This window comes from Balaenoptera borealis, assembly GCF_965194805.1.
Source record: "Balaenoptera borealis genome assembly, chromosome: 11".
Lineage (NCBI taxonomy): Eukaryota > Metazoa > Chordata > Mammalia > Artiodactyla > Balaenopteridae > Balaenoptera > Balaenoptera borealis.
The window spans coordinates 80,102,104-80,123,043 of record NC_138868.1 but is presented as its reverse complement, the minus strand read 5'-3'; the positions used below and the strand labels follow the sequence as shown (position 1 = coordinate 80,123,043).

The following is a 20,940-nucleotide window of genomic DNA, read 5'->3' as shown; positions in this document are numbered from 1 at the left end:
ACAAAGTTTTCAGCAGTCCACAGAAAAATAAAAATAGCACAATATAATAAACACTGGGGGGTGTGATCTGGGTCAGTATTATTGGCAAGAACCATCTTTTATTCTGAGATTATGTCCTTTCTGCCTTTTTTAGTATTAAAGTTTCTTTTCTTTGTGAAATGATAATGAAAATAGGTGGTAATTTTTATTTTGAGGGTTGATGGTAATGTTCTTACTTGGTAAAATGAAAAGTAGGTAACCCTATGTTAATTATGTAGGCCCATCTACACAGTGTCTACGTAAAAGATCCAAATGAAATATACATGTTATCAGCTAATCTTAAAATGGTGACTTATGTGTCAGACTGATACTTTGAGATAGATTTTATTGAGAGTAATACTCTTTGGAAAGCTGTTATAGGATAAGAGGCAAGAAGGCAGATAGGGGGTTGGCAGAAAGGGAGAGGGACTATTAAATACACAAGTGGTAGAAGGGATGGAGGAAAGAAAAAATGATTTCACAGTTTTGCCAAAATTTTTGCCTACGTTTTTATAAATGCAATTGAAAATTAAAATTCTCAGCCAAACATTGCGTCTCTAAAATTTCTTCTGAAATTTTATTTACATATAATATTATTACCTCCATTATCCTCTGAACATATATATATAAGATTTTAGATGTCACCATCACCCACCTTAGCAAACTAAGCAGACAGATAAAAAGAGAAAGATTTCTTTTTCAGATCTTTCTATTGGATTAATAGTCATCATTTTCTCTTTAAAACTTATTCTTGTATTATTTAAACGGTTTTTCTAGTCTCAGAAAAGATCTTTACTCTCTCCTTTCATACTTTCCAGATTTCTCAATCCAATTTAAATATAATACAAGCAGATCCCAACTTGTAATAGGTTTCCCTATAGATATTCTTTAGTCAGTCACTTGTTTGGAACTGAGAACACATTTTGCCATAAAACAATATAAATTGTGATTAAGTTCTCAAAATCACTCATAAATGTTTAATGAACACAAAGGTAAGGCATAGCTCTAATTATAATAGCTCAGCTTCTAATCCTCTATTCAGAGCAGACAAAAGAGGATAAAGACATGAAAGGCATTTCACCATTTTCCCTGAGCTTAGGGGTCAACATTAAGCAAAGAATTCAAAATGTCATGTTCTCTGGCATCCCCCCACCACATTTCCCTCTATATCTACAGACACCAAATGTCTCCTGGCCACTTCTTTGTTCTTCCTTTTGCATCCCTCTCCCCAAATATTTTAAGCTTTAGAATTATCTTCCTCACTCCCTTCACTCAAAGCATCCATTTTCCCAGTACAGCTGCCTCAGGGAATTGAGAGAAGAAAACCTAGTGAACAAAGATTAATATGTAAACAATCTATACTTTCAGTGTCTGACTCTAGATTTCAGACACTGGAACAAAGTGAACAAAAAAGTCCAAGCCATGGGAGAGGCAATATGCCTGTCTGTTCTTTCTCTCCAGTCTTTCCCTCATTACAGTCCAGATACCTTGCAACCACTCCTTCTAATATCATACAGGTGTCCTGTCCCCACTCTTTATTGGCACTTCTGATGACAACAAAATATGGTAAATGTCTTCCATGTTTATTTGTGCTTACAGTAACTCATATAGCTTGGTTTTTCCCCTTGGCCTACTTGGAAGATTCTAATAGCTCTCCTGGAAAGGGAGTTTGGACTCCTATTGATACTTCTAGGATTTAGCTTCCACTCCTATCCTCAACACCCCATAAAGCAGCTCAGCCCACTAGTCAGTTTCAGCCTGAATACTTCTTTCCCAACGTTTGATCTGCTCAGTATCATGAAAGATCTGTCCCCTGGCCTGTGCAGTCATAGTCACATGAAAGGCACATTTCAGGAGAAGGTGGATGTGATCTGCTGCTGCAGGAAACTCTCAGTGGCCCAGTCACAGGAGAAATTGACCTTTGGGTGGGAAAGGAGTGGTGTGTCCACCTTGGGAATGTCCGCATTGGGGGCTCTATGCTAATGAAGAAGGGACTTTCTCACACTTTAAATGAAATCTTCTTGAAGGGAAAAGAGTCTGCCCTGCCTACATGCTGAACTCATACAAGTCATACTGATTCATACAAGTCACAATCTTTTCTACAAGGGGTAATTTAGATCACAAAGAGATGTATTAACCAATCTTCAGAGTTATAATTGCATGGTAGTTGTGGATTCAGAAAAAAAAAAAACCTAATCTACTCTTTGGTCAGTTGTATAATCTTTCTAGTAAACAAAACAATTTAATTCAATTAAAACAATTTAAAAGGCAAAGTCTCCATTATTCCAGATTTTCTCATTTCTTGTCTTTATCTACTGAGCATTCACACATTTATTTATTCATTCACTGTGCATTATTTGTTCAATCCCTCCTCTATGGGTACACAGCAAGAAGCTCATTAATGAAAGCCTCTGTGAAGGGCTTTCAACTGTTTGGTAAGCCAAGAAATTCATACATACAGAACATAAGAGAGACGGAAATTGCAACAGTAAATAAAGCACTAAAAATATATGTAGAGTTCCCATTGAAAGGCAGTATTTTTTTAATTATAGAAATATGATCCTATAATTCTAAACAATATAACTACTTCTAAACAATATATCTGGCAATTTTTTAAAGAGAATGTTTAGAACAAATGACTCCCAAACTAGTGTTCCCAGAATCTCTGGAAACTGGGAGAGAAATGGCAGAATATGTGTATGTGTGTGTGTGTGTGTGTTTGAAAGAGACAGAGACAGAGAGACAGAGAGAGATCTAAAGTAAATCATAAATCAGCCCTGGCTAAATATGCCTGACTAGCACAGTGTCCTCTACAATCAATAAATACTTCTTGTTTATATATTTATGAAATAATATTTCTTCCAGCTATGATGAACGAAAAAGGAAAATGGAAAAAGACTATCCAAAGAATACTGAAGAAGAATTTTCAGGAGTTAATGGCCAAATAGATGCTGCTGTGGAGTTAAATGGTAAGTGTTTCCACCGAAAAGTTTCTTTGTAGAAATTGTAACAAGAAATCTGGTCTCTGCTTTAACATAGAAGAAGATGGATTTTCAAATGGGAGTCCTTGGTTCTTATTTTTTTGTCCCTGAGTCCCTTATAAATTTAGCTAACAAGATTAACCACCAGAAAGGGTATAAAGAGTCTGTCATTATGGTTCTTTCCTTACAAATGGAAAGTTTTAAAAGTATAGCTTCAGTGCATTAGTCAGCTACATCATAAAGGCCGTCCAGTCAAAATTACCTTTTTCATCTTTAAAATGCACATACTCTCAACCTTCCCAGTGCCTTTCCCCACACCATCACCCAACTCCTGAAATTCAACACATAGCTGGGAAAGTTGAATTGAATTGAACTGGGTTGAATAAGTTTAATTGGATCTTTTGAATCAGTCAAAACATTCTTCTTGAGCACATAGCACAGAGCTGGACACTGTTCAGAAACACAAAGACAGTTTGATATGGTCTCTGCACTTGTGGAATGGTTATTCTCTTTGGGAAATGACCCTCCATCCAACACAGATGAAATTACTAGAAAACAAGACAATCTATAATTTAGTATTGAATTGTGTGGTAGTCTTCACAATAATTGCAAGAGGTGATCTGAGGAAGAAAAGATCAAAACAGGCATCAGGTGCTGTAGATTTCATGGTGGTACTTCAGCTGGGTTTTAAAGAACGGCTAGTGATTTGAATAGGGAAAGAAAACCACGGGGGCTGGATTTCCTGGAGGGGAACAGCCTGAGTAGAAGCAAAAAGCACCTCTGGCGTGAACAGAGAGATGAGAGATGATCGACGTGTTAGGGGTGTCAGGTTCTAGGGCTCAGAGAGAGCTGTGCAGAGGATTAGCTAACTGTCACCTGACATGTTCTCAGTCCCCCTTTGGTGCTACCTCAAGAAAGTTACAACTACAAGACAATCCCATTTATAAATTTGCAAGTCATTTTCAGTAACCATAATTTCAACTTTGTCTCTTTTAGGCTACATTTACTTCTTTTCAGGACCCAAAGCATACAAGTATGATACAGAGAAGGAAGAGGTGGTTAGTGCGCTGAAATCTAGTTCCTGGATTGGTTGTTAAATAGAAAAGTCTAGTCTTTCCTAAGGAATGAAGATGACCGAGAGCAGCTGGTAACCGGATCCTAAGGACTAAATCAGAACACTGGTTATGTATTCTTCCCATGGCCTTCAATTCTAAGGGTAATTTAGAATTTGTTGAAAATAATTATGCTTCTAAACTGTTTCTTAGTTTTGGATTCAGAATTTTAATCCAAATGGAAAATTCCTATATGGTCAGCTTTACACAAAATCAGAATCAACACAATGCACTCTTCAGTTAGACATCCATCATTTTTTTCTTACCTATTACACTGAGGCAAATTGATAAGTTTGGTTTTTATTTCCAGGAAGAAGCCTACTTGTGGACTCCCTAACATGTATTATAATTCTTTTAATAGGAAATAGCATTACTATACAAATTATAATAATTCTTTACAAGCAGTGGCTTTTTTGGCCTTAACATTTGTTACGATGAATATAAATGTATCCACCTTTACTTTAAACATATCACAGACAACATACTGTATAAGTTTTGTTTCTCATTGTTTTTGTGTGTGTTTGTTTGTTTGACTCTATGTGTGCTCACTGGTCTTTGAAGTAGTTTACAATGGGCAAACCTACTCAAATGGATTTTCATACTAGGTAAGAGGTGGGCACTTTGCAACAGGAAGACTTTTAACAAAGCCAATAAAAATGTTGTATAAGAATAGTTCCTCATTTCTCTTTCATCAGTGTTTACTAGCTTCTATCACACTTTGGCAACAAATTCTGTGTACCTATAGAAAACTCAAACCTTGATATAGTATCATGAGTATTCAGACCCAGAAAAAATACTCATAATTCACTCTTTTTCCTTCTTCCCAAAAATAAAATGCCCTCAATGAAACTATATTTAACCCATCTAAGTGGGTCTCTTCTGAACAGCTTTCCATTTAGGGAAGTTTGTCTTTTGTTTTAGTTTTTCTCACTTCAAGCTAAACCTTTTTTTCCTACCTAGTCATTAGTACAGATAAAATACAGCTGTCTGTCATTCCTATTTTTTTTTAATCTTACATTTAAGTAGTTCTACTATAAAACATTGATAAAGGAAATTGAAGATGATTCAAAGAAATAGAAAGATATCCCATGTTCTTAGATTGGAAAAATTAATATTGTTAAAATGGCCATACTACCCAAAGCAATCTACAGATATAACACTATCCCTATCAAATTGCCCATGACATTTTTCACAGAACTAGAACAAATAATCCTAAAATTTATATGGAACCATAAAAGACACAGAATTGCCAAAGCAATCCTGAGGAAAAAGAACAAAACTGGAGACATAACCCTCCCAAACTTCAGAAAATACTACAAAGCTACAGGAATCATGGTATTGGCACAAAATAGATGTATGGTTCAATGGAACAGAAAAGAGAGCCCAGAAATAAACCCACACACCTACAGTCAATTAATCTTTGACAAAGGAGGCAAAAATATACAATGGAGAAAAGACAGTCTCTTCAGCAAGTGGTGCTGGGAAAGCTGGACAGCCACATGTAAATCAATGAAGTTAGAACACTCCCTCACACCCTACACAAAAATAAACTCAAAATGGCTTCAAGATTTAAATATAAGACATGACACCATAAAACTCATAGAAGAGAACATAGGCAAAATATTCTCTAACATAAATCATAGCAACGTTTTCTTAAGTCAGTCTCCCAAAGCAATAGAAGTAAAAGCAAAAATAAACAAATGGGATTTAATCAAACTTATAACCTTTTGCACAGCAAAGGAAACCATAAATAAAACAAAAAGACAACCTACAGACTGGGGGAAAATATTTGCAAACAATGAGACTGACAAGGGCTTAATTTCCAAAATATACAAACAGCTCATACATCTCAATAACAAAAAACAAACAACCCAATCAAAAAATGGGCAGAAAACATAAATAGACATTTCTCCAAAGAAGACCTACAGATGGCCAAAAAGAACATGAAAAATGCTCAACTTCGTTAATTATTAGAGAAATGCAAATCAAAACTACAATGAGGTATCACTCACACCGGTCAGAATGGCCATCATTAAAAAGTCTACAGATAATAAATGCTGGAGAGGGTGTGGAGAAAAGGGAACCCTCCTACATTGTTGGTGGAATGTAAATTGGTGCGGCCACTATGGAAAACAGTATGGAGGTTCCTCAAAAAACTAAATAGAGTTGCTATATGATCCAGCAATCCCACTCCTGGGTATGTATCTGGAGAAAACTCTAATTTGAAAAGATACATGCACCCCAATGTTCATAGCAGCACTATTCACAATAGCTGAGACATGGAAGCAAAGTAAATGTCCATCAACATAAAAATGGATAAAGAAGATGCGGTATATATATACAATGGAATACTACTCAACCATAAAAAGAATGAAATCATGTCATTTGCAGCAATATGGAATGACCTAGAGATTATCATACTAAGTGAAGTAAGCCAGAAAGAGAAAGACAAATACCATATGATGTCACTTATATGTGGAATCAAAAATAATGATACAAATGAACTTATTTACAAAACAGAAACAGACTCACAGACATAGAAAACAAACTTATAGTTACCAAAGGGGAAAGGGAGGGGAGGGATAAGTTAGGAGTTTGGGATTAGCATACACAAACAACTATATATAAAATAGAAAACAACAAGAACTTACTGTATAACACAGGGAACTAAATTCAATATCTTGTAATAAACCATGACAGAAAAGAATATGAAAAAGAACATATATATATGTATACATATAACTGAACCACTTTGCTGCACACCAGAAACTAACACAACATTGTAAATCAACTATATTTCAATTAAAAAAAGTTTTCAGTACTTCTACAATTAGATGATAAAATGCATTTAACATATTTCATAGACTGGAACATCTACAGTGTTCAACAGATATTAGCTATAATTATTACCATCATTTATTAAATTTGTTTCATACACTCACTAAAAAGACAATATTAAGAAGGGACTGGGGACTTCCCTAGTGGCGCAGTGGTTAAGAGTCCACCTGCCAATGCAGGGGACACGGGTTCGAGCCCTGGTCCGGGAAGATCCCACATGCCGCGGAGCAACTAAGCCCATGCCCCACAGCTACTGAGCCTGTGCTCCAGAACCAGCAAGCCACAACTACTGAGCTCACGTGCCACAGCTACTGAAGCCTACATGCCTAAAGCCTGTGCTCCACAACAAGAGAAGCCACTGCAGTGAGAAGCCACACACCACAACAAAGAGTAGCCCCAGCTCACAGCAACTAGAGAAAACCCACGCACAGCAACGAAGACCCAACGCAGCCAAAAATAATAATAATAATAAAATAAATAAAATTTAAAAATAAAATATAAGAAGTAGAAAAATATTTTTAAAAAATAAAATGTTGAATAAAAAGAAGGATGGGCAGTTACTCAAGATTACTCTAAACTTTCCATTTGGTTTCTGTTACTGAAAGTGGCTATTTACAGCCAACCAGATGTTGAACCTTTGACTGTTGAAGACAAAATCTGGCATCCCTGCTTTCCAATGTCAACTGACTCTACAGAGTAAGAAAAGTCACTTTTGCAAAAACAGTCAGCTGAGGAAAACTTCTTAGTATCAATAAGCAAGGAGGGAAAACAGTCTGGCATCTCCTCAAAACACCAAACATAGAGTTACCACATAACCCAGCAATTGCACTCCTAGGTATATACCTGTGATAAATCAAAACATATGTCCACACAAAAAAGTACACACAAAGGTTCACAGCAACATTATTCATAATAGCCAACAAGTAGAAACATGGCCATCAAATGAGGAATGGATTTTTTTTAAATCTGGTAAATTCACATATTGGAACATTATTTGGCAATTTAGAAAAGGACTAATACATGCTACAACATGAATGAAATGTGACAACATTACACTAAGTGAAAGAAGTTAAACACAAAAGGCCACATATTGTATGATCGTATTTATATGAGATGTTCAGAATAGGAAAAGCCATAGATGCAGAAAGCTGATTACTGCTTGTCAGGAGCTGGAGGGATGGGTCAGCTGTGACTACTAATGGGTATGACATGATAATGGTGATGGATGACACGCTAAAGGTGATCTGTGAATAACTGAAAGCCATTAGATTGTACACCTTAAATGGCAGAATTGTACGGTATGTGAATTATATCTCAATAAACCTTTTATTTGTTTTAAATAATAAGCAAGGAGATCAAGGTGGTGCAATTATCTGTGCAGGCTGTGCAATCTGGTCAGCTGTGACAGAGACCCCATAGCAATGAAACATCAGCCTGAAGGCATCTGGTGCCGAGCACAACCAGCCAGATGTCCTCCTTACGTCCAGGGCTAGCCGAGGGGCATGTCCACTGTAAACACTTCACTAAATAAATGAATGTTACTGGATGCAAAAAGCATGTGCTCTGAGGCCTGACTGAATTCAAACCCCAGATCTGCTATTTTTAGCCTTGTGAGGTTGGTCAAGTTCCCTAATTTCTGTCTTAGTTTCCTCCTTTGTAAAATTACAGTAAGAATAGTTCTTACCTCCTAGGGATATTTAGAGGCTTAAATATATGAGTCAAAATAAGTAGAACTCTAGATAGTCCCTGGTACCTTATAAGGGCTCTATAATTGTTGGTTTTGAAGCAATTAGAATTAATTTTGTTTTGAGATGCTTTGGAGAATTTGTGTATATCCCTTAAGATAGCTGAGCTATAGTACCACAAGGATTGATAACCAGTGACCTGAAATTTTTCTTTTCCAAATTCCAAATTAAATCAACAATCAAATATGCTGACTGTGGTTAACCTCCATTCCCTGAAAGTAATTCTTACAAATCCTTATTCCTTTGTTGAGTAAGAGAACTGGCTTCCAGATATAGTTGTATGTATTTTGGAAAGATATAATCTCTCTAAAACACAAGAAATAGTGATTTTGTTTGTGTCAGAACTCAGTCAGAGCATTTATATGCTCATCTGAAAGAGGAATTTTGTGCAGAAGTAATTTATAACATATGCTCCTCACTTGTTTTCAGAATAACAGTGCAAAAATATTCGGTTAAATAACAGTTTTGAACAAAGTGTGGTTTGACTGCTTCTTTTGAGATCAAGAGGAAGCAGAACAGAGTTTGCTTTCTGATGACCTCTGTGTATTGTCCTATTAACCTCAGTGATAACTATTTGGAAAGTACCAGAAAGGCTACTGAAGGACAAATGGAGTCACCTAGGTGAGGAGCTTCCCTAACAGCTCAACCTTAAATTTTCTGTGGCTGGACCAAGCTCTCTTCCAGTTAGCCTGGTGTGAAATGGCAGACCCACCTTTCTAGGTCCTCTGTTCTTTTTCAAATGTTTCTTTGGAAACACCTTGGACTTCCATTTCACATGGTAGATCACAAACGAACTACCGTTTTTTATTTGGAATTCTGTGTGATATGTTTAAAACATATCACAGGGTCTTCAAGTGCTTTCATTTATATGTACAATGATATTGAAGGTTTTTTGTGAATATTTATAGCCAAATTACCCAGCAAAGTACCATTTGAGAGGAAATGCATAATGTTTGTCAACAGGTTGGAGTTTTAGACTCCCATAATGGATCATAGAAAAGTCTAGGCCAAAAGATTCTCTGTGTCTCTCTCCTACAGGCCTGAGTAGGCCTAAACAGCATCTTCTGACTATCTTCCATCTGCTGAGCCTGTCTTTGGTCTCATTCCCATCCCCAAGTGGCTTGTCAACATGGCAAGACTAAAAGGCATCCTATTATACTCAAAATGCCATAATCTCTGCCTTGCTTTCAGCACTCAGACTCTTGGAATTGAAATAGAGCAGAATTGGGAAGCCTGCTGGTAAATAAGTTAGAGTAGGAAATTAGTGAGTGACTTTGGAGTCCAAAAGAAGATGCTTCTAATGCACATATCCTCGTGTTAATCTCTTCTCCATTAATCTTAATCCAACATACTTTCCTTTCATTCAATATATCATTTTAAATGGTTAGGGATAATATTAAACCTTTGCTGCACAATGCAGCATGTTGTTCCTACAAGAGTAGAGGGAGAGATCAGAAAAGATAAGGACAGGAGGATGAAAAAAACTGTTGCAAAAGACCAGTTGAGAAATGTAACATTCAAACCCATTTTAGCTCATCTGCAGTGGGGGAAAAAAAGCAAGTCTGTGTAAATAGTTAGCAATTTGTTTGTTCTTGGAAAAGCCCAGGCCTGTAATGCAGTGTAAATAATGTGAGCTTTTGAGGTTGGGTGTTCACAGCTGCCTCGGTAGAGGATGGGATGTCAAAAGTCCTATTAGAGCATATTCCACATGAATCGCAGGCTGCCCAACAATTGTAGTGTGTCACTTGACTAAACTTTAGGCATATTTGCATGTATGAACTGACAATTTCTGGAAGTTAATAAATTTTTGACCATTTATTTTGAAAGACTTCACCCCTTCCCTAAAACAGTTTTATCTCCACAAATAATTCAGCCTTTTTTGAAGGCCCTAGCCGTCCCACCATCCCCCTCAGTACTCATTCTTAATGCATGAAAAAATATTTATTAAGTGTTTACTTTATGTGGGTACCAGTCTAGGTCCAGCTGCTTTCAAGTGTAAACTTCTGCCCTCAAGGAGCTTACATTCTAATTGGAGAGACATTCAATATTCAAATGAATAAATAAATCTAGATGCAATTAAAGACATTAAAAATGATGTGAAAAATAAACAAAGCAGGGAAGGGGATAAAGGGTGTTGGAGTGCCATTTTATAAAAGCATGTGTAGGGAAAGGATATGCTGAGTCAGGGAAATTTATGCAAAGATGTGAGTGAGGGGAGGAAGGAGACATGGTGTCTCTGGGTTTCAGGCAGAGGAAGCAGTAAGTGCAAGGCCTTCAGCTAGGAAGGGGTCAGGCACATTTGAGGCACAGCAGAAAGGCCAGTATGGCTGGAGGCAGCGAGGGAGAAGAAAAGTAGAAGGAGGTGAGGTCCGAGAGAAAGCCAGCCAAACTACCCAGAACCTGCAGGCCACCTGTGGAGATCGACTTCACGCTAATGACGTGAGAAGGGTTTGAGCAGGTGCATAACATGATCTCAGCTAGGTTTCAAAGGGTCAGTCTGGCTGCCAGGTGGCAAAGAGCTTGTAAAAGCTTATGAGTGGGTGCAGGGACACCAGACAGTGGCATTTGCCAGGGGAGAGACGATGACGGTGCTGACCAAGGAAGGAGCAATGAAGATGTTAAGAATGGTCAGATCGAGGAAATTCTTCCAGGTAAAGCCAACAGGATTTGTTCCTGAAGTGCCTGCAGGATTTTAGGGAATAAAAGGGTGGGGGGGAGTCAAGAATGACTCCAAAGTTTTTGGCCTAAGCAAGTGGGAGAAAGGTGGTGAAGTGAGGACGATTAAAGGAAGAATGGGTTAATGAGGGCTGGAAATCAAGAGGGAAATTTTGACTTTGCTGGGTTTGAGTTGCCTATTACACATCCAAGAGAAAATGTCCAATTAGGTAGTAGATATAAAAGCTTGAGTTCAAGGAAGAATTTGGAGCTAGAAATTTGGGAGTCATAGATAGCCCTTATATTGTTATCTACAACGGTTTGAGCCCCCTTCCCCCATAGGAAACTCAGGGAAAACGGATTATAAAAGAATAAGGAAGCAGATAAAAAGATCTCAAGTGTTTTAATCAACATCCAGTGCTCAGTCTACTAATCCATTCTTCTTCCCCTCTTCAAGAACATGGTTTAATTTTCAACAAGAGTTTTCAAAGTTTTGAGGGGTTTTCCTCCCTTGGTATTTACATTTCTTGGTACAAAAATCAAAGAATAAATCATAAAAGAAAATACAAAATCTTAAGGATTGCTCTTCTGGAAGAAAGTTGTTGGTAGCCTAGGACTTTCTTTAAAAGGTTAAAAAAGAAGTTTCAAGATTTTTTTTAAAAAAGCCATTTTGTTCTTAAAATAGAAGTGAAAATAGAAATAGAAGTGAAAACACTTCTATTTTTAATCTTACCAAACCTTACAGAGAAAGTGACTAGCAAGTTCTCTACCACATTCTTCTGTCTTTGCCTGAAAGCCAGAGTCACTCAGTCAAGGCCTTCCCCAGTACCCAAGTCAATCTTCAAAACAACCATTATGCCTGGAACCTCAGTCCAGCCATCAGTGGCGCTCATATCAGAAGGGCCAGTCTTGCTCTCCAGTGGGCCAGTATACCAAGGGTTAGGATGAATCCCAGAGATGTACACCTTCTTCTGCCTAACCAAGTGTGTGCAAACAGGCCCTCGCCTCAGTGTTTGTTCCCAGTACACAGATTTATAACCCTACCTTGGCTGAACCCCCAGATCACTTGGCTGGTATCCCAGAATTATATTTAGTACCATAGTTTTTCAAGCATCATTACATACCTAATCTGCTTTGAGACTTGTGGTAACCCTGAGAGGTATTATTACTTCCACGGTCACACAGGTAAGACTAGAAATGTACATGAATGTGTACAGAGAGTAAAATCAATGCCAACTAATTGCCAAGCAAGTAGCACAAACCACACATGCTCCAGAAACCCAAATAAGGAAAAGGTGGCAAGAAAGAAGGAAAGAGGAAAGGAGTCTCAGATTTTCCTTCCTACAAGTGAACCTGAAGTTCAGTTCTGTTATTTTCATAATATTAATTCCCTAAAGTGGTTAGGTTTAACTGCCAGGACTTCCACGTCCCATAAACACAACTACATAATCAATCTCCTTCTCTGTATCTCTCTCTCCTTCCCTCTCTCCCCCTACTCTCGCTCTTTGCTAATTACAGGCTAGTCACAAAAATATGTGAATAAGTTTCAGCCAGATCAAATTTAGTTTGAAAGCCTGAAACCTAAATAGGTTACATGCATATGAACGGAAATTTCACTATATTTGAAGCAGGCTTCAAACTACTACAGAAAGTAAAGGCTGTTCCGGAAAGTGTATCACATGAAAAACTCTAGCAATCTGATTCTGGAGTCTTTCAATATTTCTCTATGTGGTCTTGGTGGTGCTGTGTGCAGGGATCAGGCACAGTACCCTGCTTTTGCTCCTGACACCTCAGAAGTGGCAGTTGGGTTTTGGCCTTTTTGTATCTTATTGTTCATAATTTGCCCCAACTTCACATGCAAGCAATTATTTTTAGTCCCTTATAGGTTTCTTTGTATTCTGTTGCTGGAGGAGACATTTTCCCAGGTGCAAACACTCTGGTAAAGGTCCCGGTTCCCAGGTCCCAGCCTATCTCACAGATATATGTTTTCAGCATGTGAACTTTCTTTTGGACATCTTTCTCTCCTCGGATGCCTCACTTATTTGCTCTGTGAGTTCATATTTTCATGGATTATCAGTGTCCCTAGCTGGGGGAGGGATGAGGGCCTTCATCTTAGTTTGTGCCTTCTTGCCTAGTTTAGGGGCCAGGAAGAAATTGAAGCACCTCAGGACAGGGAGCTAGGTGTTGGAAGTCCGGACTCAACCACTCTCATATCTCAACCTGATCAGTGGATCCTCCCCTCAGGGACACCTCAGAAATTCAACAACAGGTTCTGAGAATTTCTGAGGGCTGCTGCTATTTCTGTAATTTTCTAGTGTCTAGTCTGGGGAGGAGTGAGAGAAGTTATTTTTCAGGAACTGGTCAGGCTGACTATATATCCTGTTACTGACTTCCCATCTTTGCTGGCATTCAGCCTCAATTCCACATTAATTTATTCAAAAATATTTATTGAGCATCTACTTGACTCTTGAATTATGTCAGCAAACAAAACAAAAGCTCTTGCCCTCATGGAGCTTCCCATGTGCCTGAGAAAGACAGGCAATAAACAGTAGACATAATAAGTGATTAAATTATATAGTATGTTAGAAGATGATAAGTTCTATGGGAAAAATACTTGTAAGGCAGTGTCAGGCAATTGGGAGTCAGGGGTTAAGGTGTAGTTCTTAACTTAAAGTGTTCTAAGTCAGGGAAGGACTCACTGAGAAAGTACAAATTAACTAGTATGTTCATGAGAAAACAAACTCATTTCTTATTTTAAAATAAAATAAAGTGTATACTTGTATAATACTTAACACTAATAAATCAGAGAAAAGACTTAGCTTTATTCATAAAACCAAGATTATTAAACCATTCTGATTTGCCAAAGACTTACCGTTATTATGTGAACTTAAATTCTTAAGATGTTTGAGTTAATAGTATCTGTAAAAAAGAATTTTAAAAAATAATACATTTACTATATTAAAACTACTTTTCTAATTTTCTGTGAATTTGGGACATATTAAGATTATGTAAGGATCCTGGTGCCAGATCCAGCCTCCTAGAGCAGAGGTTCCCAACCCTTGGGCCGCAGACCAGTACCAGGCCATGGCCTGTTAGGAAACAGGCCGGACAGCAGGAGGTGAGCAGTGGGTGAGTGAGCGGAGCTTCATCTGCCTCTCCCCATCGCTCACATCACCACCTGAACCATCACTCGCATTACCTCCTGAACCATTCCCCCACTGTCGGTGGAAAAATTGTCTTCCTCGAAACCGGTCCCTGGTGCCAAAAAGGTTAGGGACCGCTGTCTTAGAGGAACCATGTCCTGCAGCTTTGGGTGCCACCTGTTGTGCCAGGCGGATGCCACTGCACAAGAGGAGATGCCGTTTGAATTCTCCGTGAATGTTTGGAGGAGGAATGCCAGAGCTGCCAGCTGAAAACTATCCAAACAAAAGATATATGTAGGCTGGGGACCCTGAATCACCTCCCCCAGGATGGACTTTCTGGTTCTCTTCTTGTTCTACCTGGCTTTGGTGCTGATTGGTGTTGTTACAATCTGCATCTGCTCAAAAACCCATTGCTTGAAAGGCCTGGTCAGAGGAAGAGCACAGATTCTTTTTCCTGTATGATTCCAGAATGTCTTCGGAGACCCATGCTAAGATTGCTTCATTACCACTTTCATACACGGAACCACACCTTCATTATCCTGCATCTCATCTTGCAAGGGATAGTTTATACCAAATACACCTGGGAAATATTTTGCCTTTGTCAAGAGCTGGAGTTCTTCTTGTGTTACTTTTTTTCTGCCTTATCGGCTGCTGGTTGTAAACCTGTTTTGTTTGTTTGTTTTTGCCCTAAGTTGTGTAACCAACCCCAGTACCATAACAAAAGCAAACGAATTACTGTTTCTTCAAGTTTATGAATTCGATGAAGTTATGTTCCCAAAGAACATGAAGTGCTCTATGTGTGATTTAAGGAAACCAGCGTGATCCAAGCACTGAAGCATGTATAACTGGTGTTTACACCAGTTTGACCATCACTGTGTGTGGATGAACAACTGCATTGGGGCCTGGAATACCAGGTACTGCCTCTTCTTCCTCTTGATGGTGACAGCCTAAGCTGCCACCATGGCTGTGGAGAGCACTGTTTCTGGTCCAGTTGGTGGTGTCAGACTTGTACCTGGAGACTTATGTTGATGACCTTGGACACTTGCAGGTTGTTGACACTGTCTTTCTTATTCAGCACCTGTTCCTGACCTTCCCAAGGACTGTCTTCCTGTTGGGGTTTGTTGTGGTGCTGAGCTTCCTCCTGGGGAGCTACCTGTGCTTTTGTCTGTACTTAGCCACCACAAGTGGTAGAGAGGTGACCGAGCCTGGTGCCAACATTGCTCCTAGATGGCCTGGCCCCCATCAGCAGAGCCCCAGGTTTACCAGAACTTTCACTTTCATGGGCTTTGGAGTAACCTTCAAGAGATCTCTCTACTTGCTGCTGCACATTATGAAAGAAAGAAGAAATAAGGATGGGAAGAGTGTGAACTTATGGATTCAGCCTCACACCTCAGCCCAGTCGAGAATAAACACAGAAATACAAAAACAAACTGGCCTAGATCTTAAAGAATTATCCTCTTTCCCAGGGGGCACAAAATTCTGAATTGATGTGAGCTCACGAAAATATAGATGAACAGAAAAACAAACAAAAAAGACTAACCAATCAGTTTCTCTGTTGTTTCTCATGCAACAGAGAATTCATCTCCATCATCTAGAAACATCATCAAATGGTTATGCTATAAAACCAAATTTCCAGTCACTGATGCAACCACTTGGGAATATATTATTGACTATGGGAAAATCAGTAGAGAGAGAAGAAAAACTAGAGAAACAGAGTAAGCAAAGCTAAAATTCTATTGTTACTTGGAATTCACTCTGGAGGCCAAGAAAGGATGTGTCCAGGCTATATAACCATTAGTGAACTTCTCCAGAAATGCGGTTTACTTGATACTTTGCCAAGACAGCCCATTTGGGCTTCTCAGTGTAACCTCCCAAACTGCCAAACTATAATTTTCTAAAAGGTAAAATTATGACTCTCAAACAAACATAAAATAAACATATGTCAAAGAATTTGTTTATTCAATTAATTAATGAGTGTACTAGTAAGAGATTTTGGAGAATATATATGTGCAAATAGAAACATTGAAGTGATTTTGCTAATAAACACAAAACTGGTTAAAATTCTATAGGTCAATTAAATATAAATTTTACATTTAAAAGTTTTATCTCTATGAGACAATATGCCATTGCATTCCTTTTTTTAATTTTTTTAATTGAAGTATGGTTGACATATAATATTATATTAGTTTCAGGTGCATAACGTAGTGATTTGACATTTATATACACTATGAATTGATCACCATGATAAGTCTAGTAACCATCTGTCACCATACAAAGTTATTAAAATATTATTGGCTATAATTCATGCGCTGTACATTGTATCCCCTTGACATTTATTTTCTATCTGGAAGTTTTGTACCTCTTATTCCCCTGCACCTATTTGGTCCAAAGCCCCTCCCCTTCCTCTCTGGCAATCACCAGTTTATTCTCTGTTTCTATGAAACTGTTTCTTCATTTGTTTTGTTTTTTAGACTCTTTGCATTTCTATGGACAAGACTGTTTGCATTACCGTGGACTGGAAAAACTTAGATTGTTATCAGTTTTCTACAACTTAGTTCCTATCCCTACACGGCTATAAAATAGATTAGTCAACCAGACAGTGAAATAATCAAATACAACTAAATAATCCCTGGAGGATCACCTAGACAACACTCAGGACCACTCCACTGAAAGAACACTTAGTGATCTCTTTTTTCTCCATTTTCAAGCCTCATAATGGTTCTTGAAATTTAAAATAAATAATGAAAAAAAGTTTCCAACATCAATTTATTCAGTCCTATATAATTAATTCTTTTTTTTTCACACCACAACCCCCCAACTCCCACCGCTTTCCCCCCTAGGTATCCATACATTTGTTTTCTACATCTGTGTCTCTATTTCTGAACAGCAAACCTGTTCATCTGTACCACTTTTCTAGGTTCCACATATATGCATTAATATATGATACATGTTTTTAACCTTCTGACTTATTTCACTCTGTATGACAGTCTCTAGATCCATCCACGTCTCTACAAATGACCCAATTTCGTTCTTTTTTATAGCTGAGTAATATTCCATTGTATATATGTACCACATCTTCTTTATTCATTCGTCTGTCATTGGGCATTTAGGTTGTTTCCATGTCCTGGCTATTGTAAATAGTGCTGCAATGAGCATTGGGGTGCATGTGTCTTTTTGAATTATGGTTTCTCAGGGTATATGCCCAGGAGTGGGATTGCTGGATCATATGGTAATTCTATTTTTAGTTTTTTAAAGAACCTACATACTGTTCTCCATAGTGGCTGTATCAATTTACATTCCCACCAACAGTGCAAGAGGGTTCCCTTTTCTCCACACCCTCCCCAGCATTTGTTGTTTGTAGATTTTCTGATGATGCCCATTCTAACTGGTGTGAGGTGATACCTCACTATAGTTTCGATTTGCATTTCTCTAGTAATTAGTGATGTTGAGTGGCTTTTCATGTGCTTCTTGGTCACCTCTAAGTCTTCTTTGGAGAAATGTCTATTTATGTCTTCTGCCCATTTTTGGATTGGTTGTTTGTTTTTTTGATATTGAGCTGCATGACTTGTTTATATATTTTGGAGATTAATCCTTGGTCCATTGATTCATTTGAAAATATTTTCTCCCATTCTGAAGGCTGTCTTTCATCTTGTTTATAGTTTCCTTTGCTGTGCAAAAGCTTTTAAGATTCATTAGGTCCCATTTGTATATTTTTGGTTTTATTTCCATTTCTCTAGGAGGTGGGTCAAAAGGATCTTGCTGTGATTTATGTCAAAGAGTGTTCTGCCTATGTTTTCCTCTAAGAGTTTTATAGTGTCTGGACTTACATTTAGGTCTTTAATCCATTTTGAGTTTATTTTTGTGCATGCTGTTAGGGAATGTTCTAATTTCATTCTTTTACATGTAGCTGTCCAGTTTTCACAGCATCACTTATTGAAGAGACTGTCTTTTCTCCATTGTATATTCTTGCCTCTTTTATCAAAGATAAGGTGACCATATGTGCTTGGGTTTATCTCTGGGCTTTCTATCCTGTTCCACTAATCTATATTTCTGTTTTTGTGCCTGTACCACACTGTCTTGATTACTGTAGCTTTGTAGTATAGTCTGAAGTCCAGGAGCCTGATTCCTCCAGCTCCATTTTTCTTTCTCAAGATTGCTTTGGCCATTGGGGTCTTTTGTGTTTCCATACAAACTGTGAAATTTTTTGTTCTAGTTCTGTAAAAAATGCCATTGGTAATTTGATAGGGGTTACATTGAATCTGTAGATTGCTTTGGGTAGTATAGTCATTTTCACAATATTGATTCTTCCAATCCAAGAACATGGTATATCTCTCCATCTGTTGATATCATCTTTAATTTCTTTCATCAGTGTCTTATAGTTTTCTGCATAAAGGTGTTTTGTCTCCCTAGGTAGGTTTCTTCCTATGTATTTTATTCTTTGTGTAGCAATGGTAAATGAGAGTGTTTCCTTAATTTGTCTTTCAGATTTTTCATCCTTAAAGTATAGGAATGCAAGAGATTTCTATGCATTATTTTTGTATCCTGCTACTTTACCAAATTCATTGATTAACTCTAGTAATTTTCTGGTGGCATCTTTAGGATTCTTTATGTATAGTTACATGTCATCTACAAACAGTGACGGTTTTACTTCTTCTTTTCCAATTTGAATTCCCTTTATTTCTTTTCCTTCTCTGATTGCTGTGGCTAGGACTTCCAAAACTGTGTTGAATAATAGTGGCTAGAGTGGACATCCTTGCCTTGTTCCTAATCTTAGAGGAAATGGTTTCTGTTTTCCACCATTGAGAATGGTGTTTGCTATGGGTTGGTCATATATGGCCTTTATTATGTTGAGGTAGGTTCCCTCTATGCCCACTTTCTGGAGAGTTTTTATCATAAGTGGGTGTTGAATTTTGTCAAAAGCTTTTTCTGCATCAATTAAGGCGATCATATGGTTTTTATTCTTTAATTTCTTAATATGGTGTGTCACATTGATTGATTTGCATATATTGAAGAATCCTTGCACCCCTGGGATAAATCCCACTGGATCATGGTGTATGATCCTTTTAATGTGCTGTTGGATTCTGATTGCTAGTATTTTGTTGAGGATTTTTACATCTATATTCATCAGTGATATTGGTCTTTAATTTTGTTTTTTGTAGTATCTTTGGTTTTGGTATCAGGGTGATGGTGGCCTCATAGAATGAGTTTGGGAGTGTTCCTTTCTCTGCAATTTTTTGGAAGAGTTTGAGAAGGATGGGTGTTAGCTCTTCTCTAAATGTTTGATAGAATTCACCTGTGAAGCCACCTGGTCCTGGACTTTTGTTTGTTGGAAGACTTTTAATCACAGTTTCAATTTCAGTGCTTGTGATTGGTCTGTTCATATTCTCTACTTCTTCCTGGTTCATTCTCAGAAGGTTGTGCTTTTCTAAGAATTTGTCCATTTCTTCCAGGTTGTCCACTGTATTGGCATAGAGTTGCTTGTAGTAATCTCTCATGATCCTTTGTATTTCTGCAGTGTCAGTTGTTACTTCTCCTTTTTCATTTCTAATTCTGTTGATTTGAGTCTTCTCCCTTTTTTTCTTGATGAGTCTGGCTCATGGTTTATCAGTTTTGTTTATCATCTTCTCAAAGAACCAGCTTTTAGTTTTATTGATCTTTGCTATTGTTTTCTTTGTTTCTATTTCACTTATTTCTGCTCTGATCTTTATGATTTCTTTCCTTCTACTAACTCTGGGTTTTGTTTGTTCTTCTTTCTCTCGTTCCTTTAGGTGTAAAGTTAGATTGTTTATTTGAGATTTTTCTTGTTTCTTGAGGTAGGCTTGTATTGCTATAAATTTCCCTCTTGGAACTGCTTTTGCTGCATCCCATAGGTTTTGGATCATTGTGTTTTCGTTGTAATTTGTCTCTAGGCATTTTTTGATTTCCTCTTTGATTTCTTCAGTGATCTCTTGGTTATTTAGTAATGTATTGTTTAGCCTCCATGTGTTTGTGTGTTTTACGTTTCTTTCTCCTGTAATTGATTTCTAATCTCATAGCGATGTGGTCTGAAAAGATGCTTTATATGATTTCAATTTTCTTCAATTTACTGAGGCTTGCTTTGTGACCTAAGATGTGATCTAGCCTGGAGAATGTTCCATGTGCCCTTGAGAAGAAAGTGTAATCCGCTGTTTTTGGATGTAATGTCCTATAAATATCAATTAAATCTATCTGGTCGATTGTGTCATTTAAAGATTGTGTTTCCTTATTAATTTTCTGTTTGGATGATCTGTCCATTGGTGTAAGTGAGGTGTTAAAATCCCCCACTATTTTTGTGTTACTGTCGATTTCCTCTTTTATAGCTGTTAGCAGTTGCCTTATGTACTGAGGTGCTCCTATGGGTGCATAGATATCTATAATTGTTATATCTTCTTCTTGGAATGATCCCTTGATCATTATGTAGTGTCCTTCC

General features: G+C 37.7%; 1 protein-coding gene and 1 pseudogene across 2 annotated transcripts in view; both read left to right on the top strand.

Moving 5' to 3' along the window:
* MMP20 (matrix metallopeptidase 20) overlaps nucleotides 1-5,540 on the top strand; it is a 51,910-nt gene extending 46,370 nt beyond the window's left edge. Inside the window, 2 exon segments of the mRNA XM_082340068.1 lie at nucleotides 2,884-2,987; nucleotides 3,996-5,540. Coding sequence (XP_082196194.1) covers nucleotides 2,884-2,987; nucleotides 3,996-4,096 — 205 coding nt within the window. The 3' untranslated portion in view covers nucleotides 4,097-5,540.
* A 6,163-nt stretch (nucleotides 5,541-11,703) lies between these two features.
* LOC309604924 (palmitoyltransferase ZDHHC4 pseudogene) lies at nucleotides 11,704-15,846 on the top strand (annotated as a pseudogene). Its single transcript has one exon. The product of its transcript is annotated as a palmitoyltransferase ZDHHC4 pseudogene (transcript).
* The last annotated feature ends 5,094 nt before the right edge of the window (nucleotides 15,847-20,940 follow it).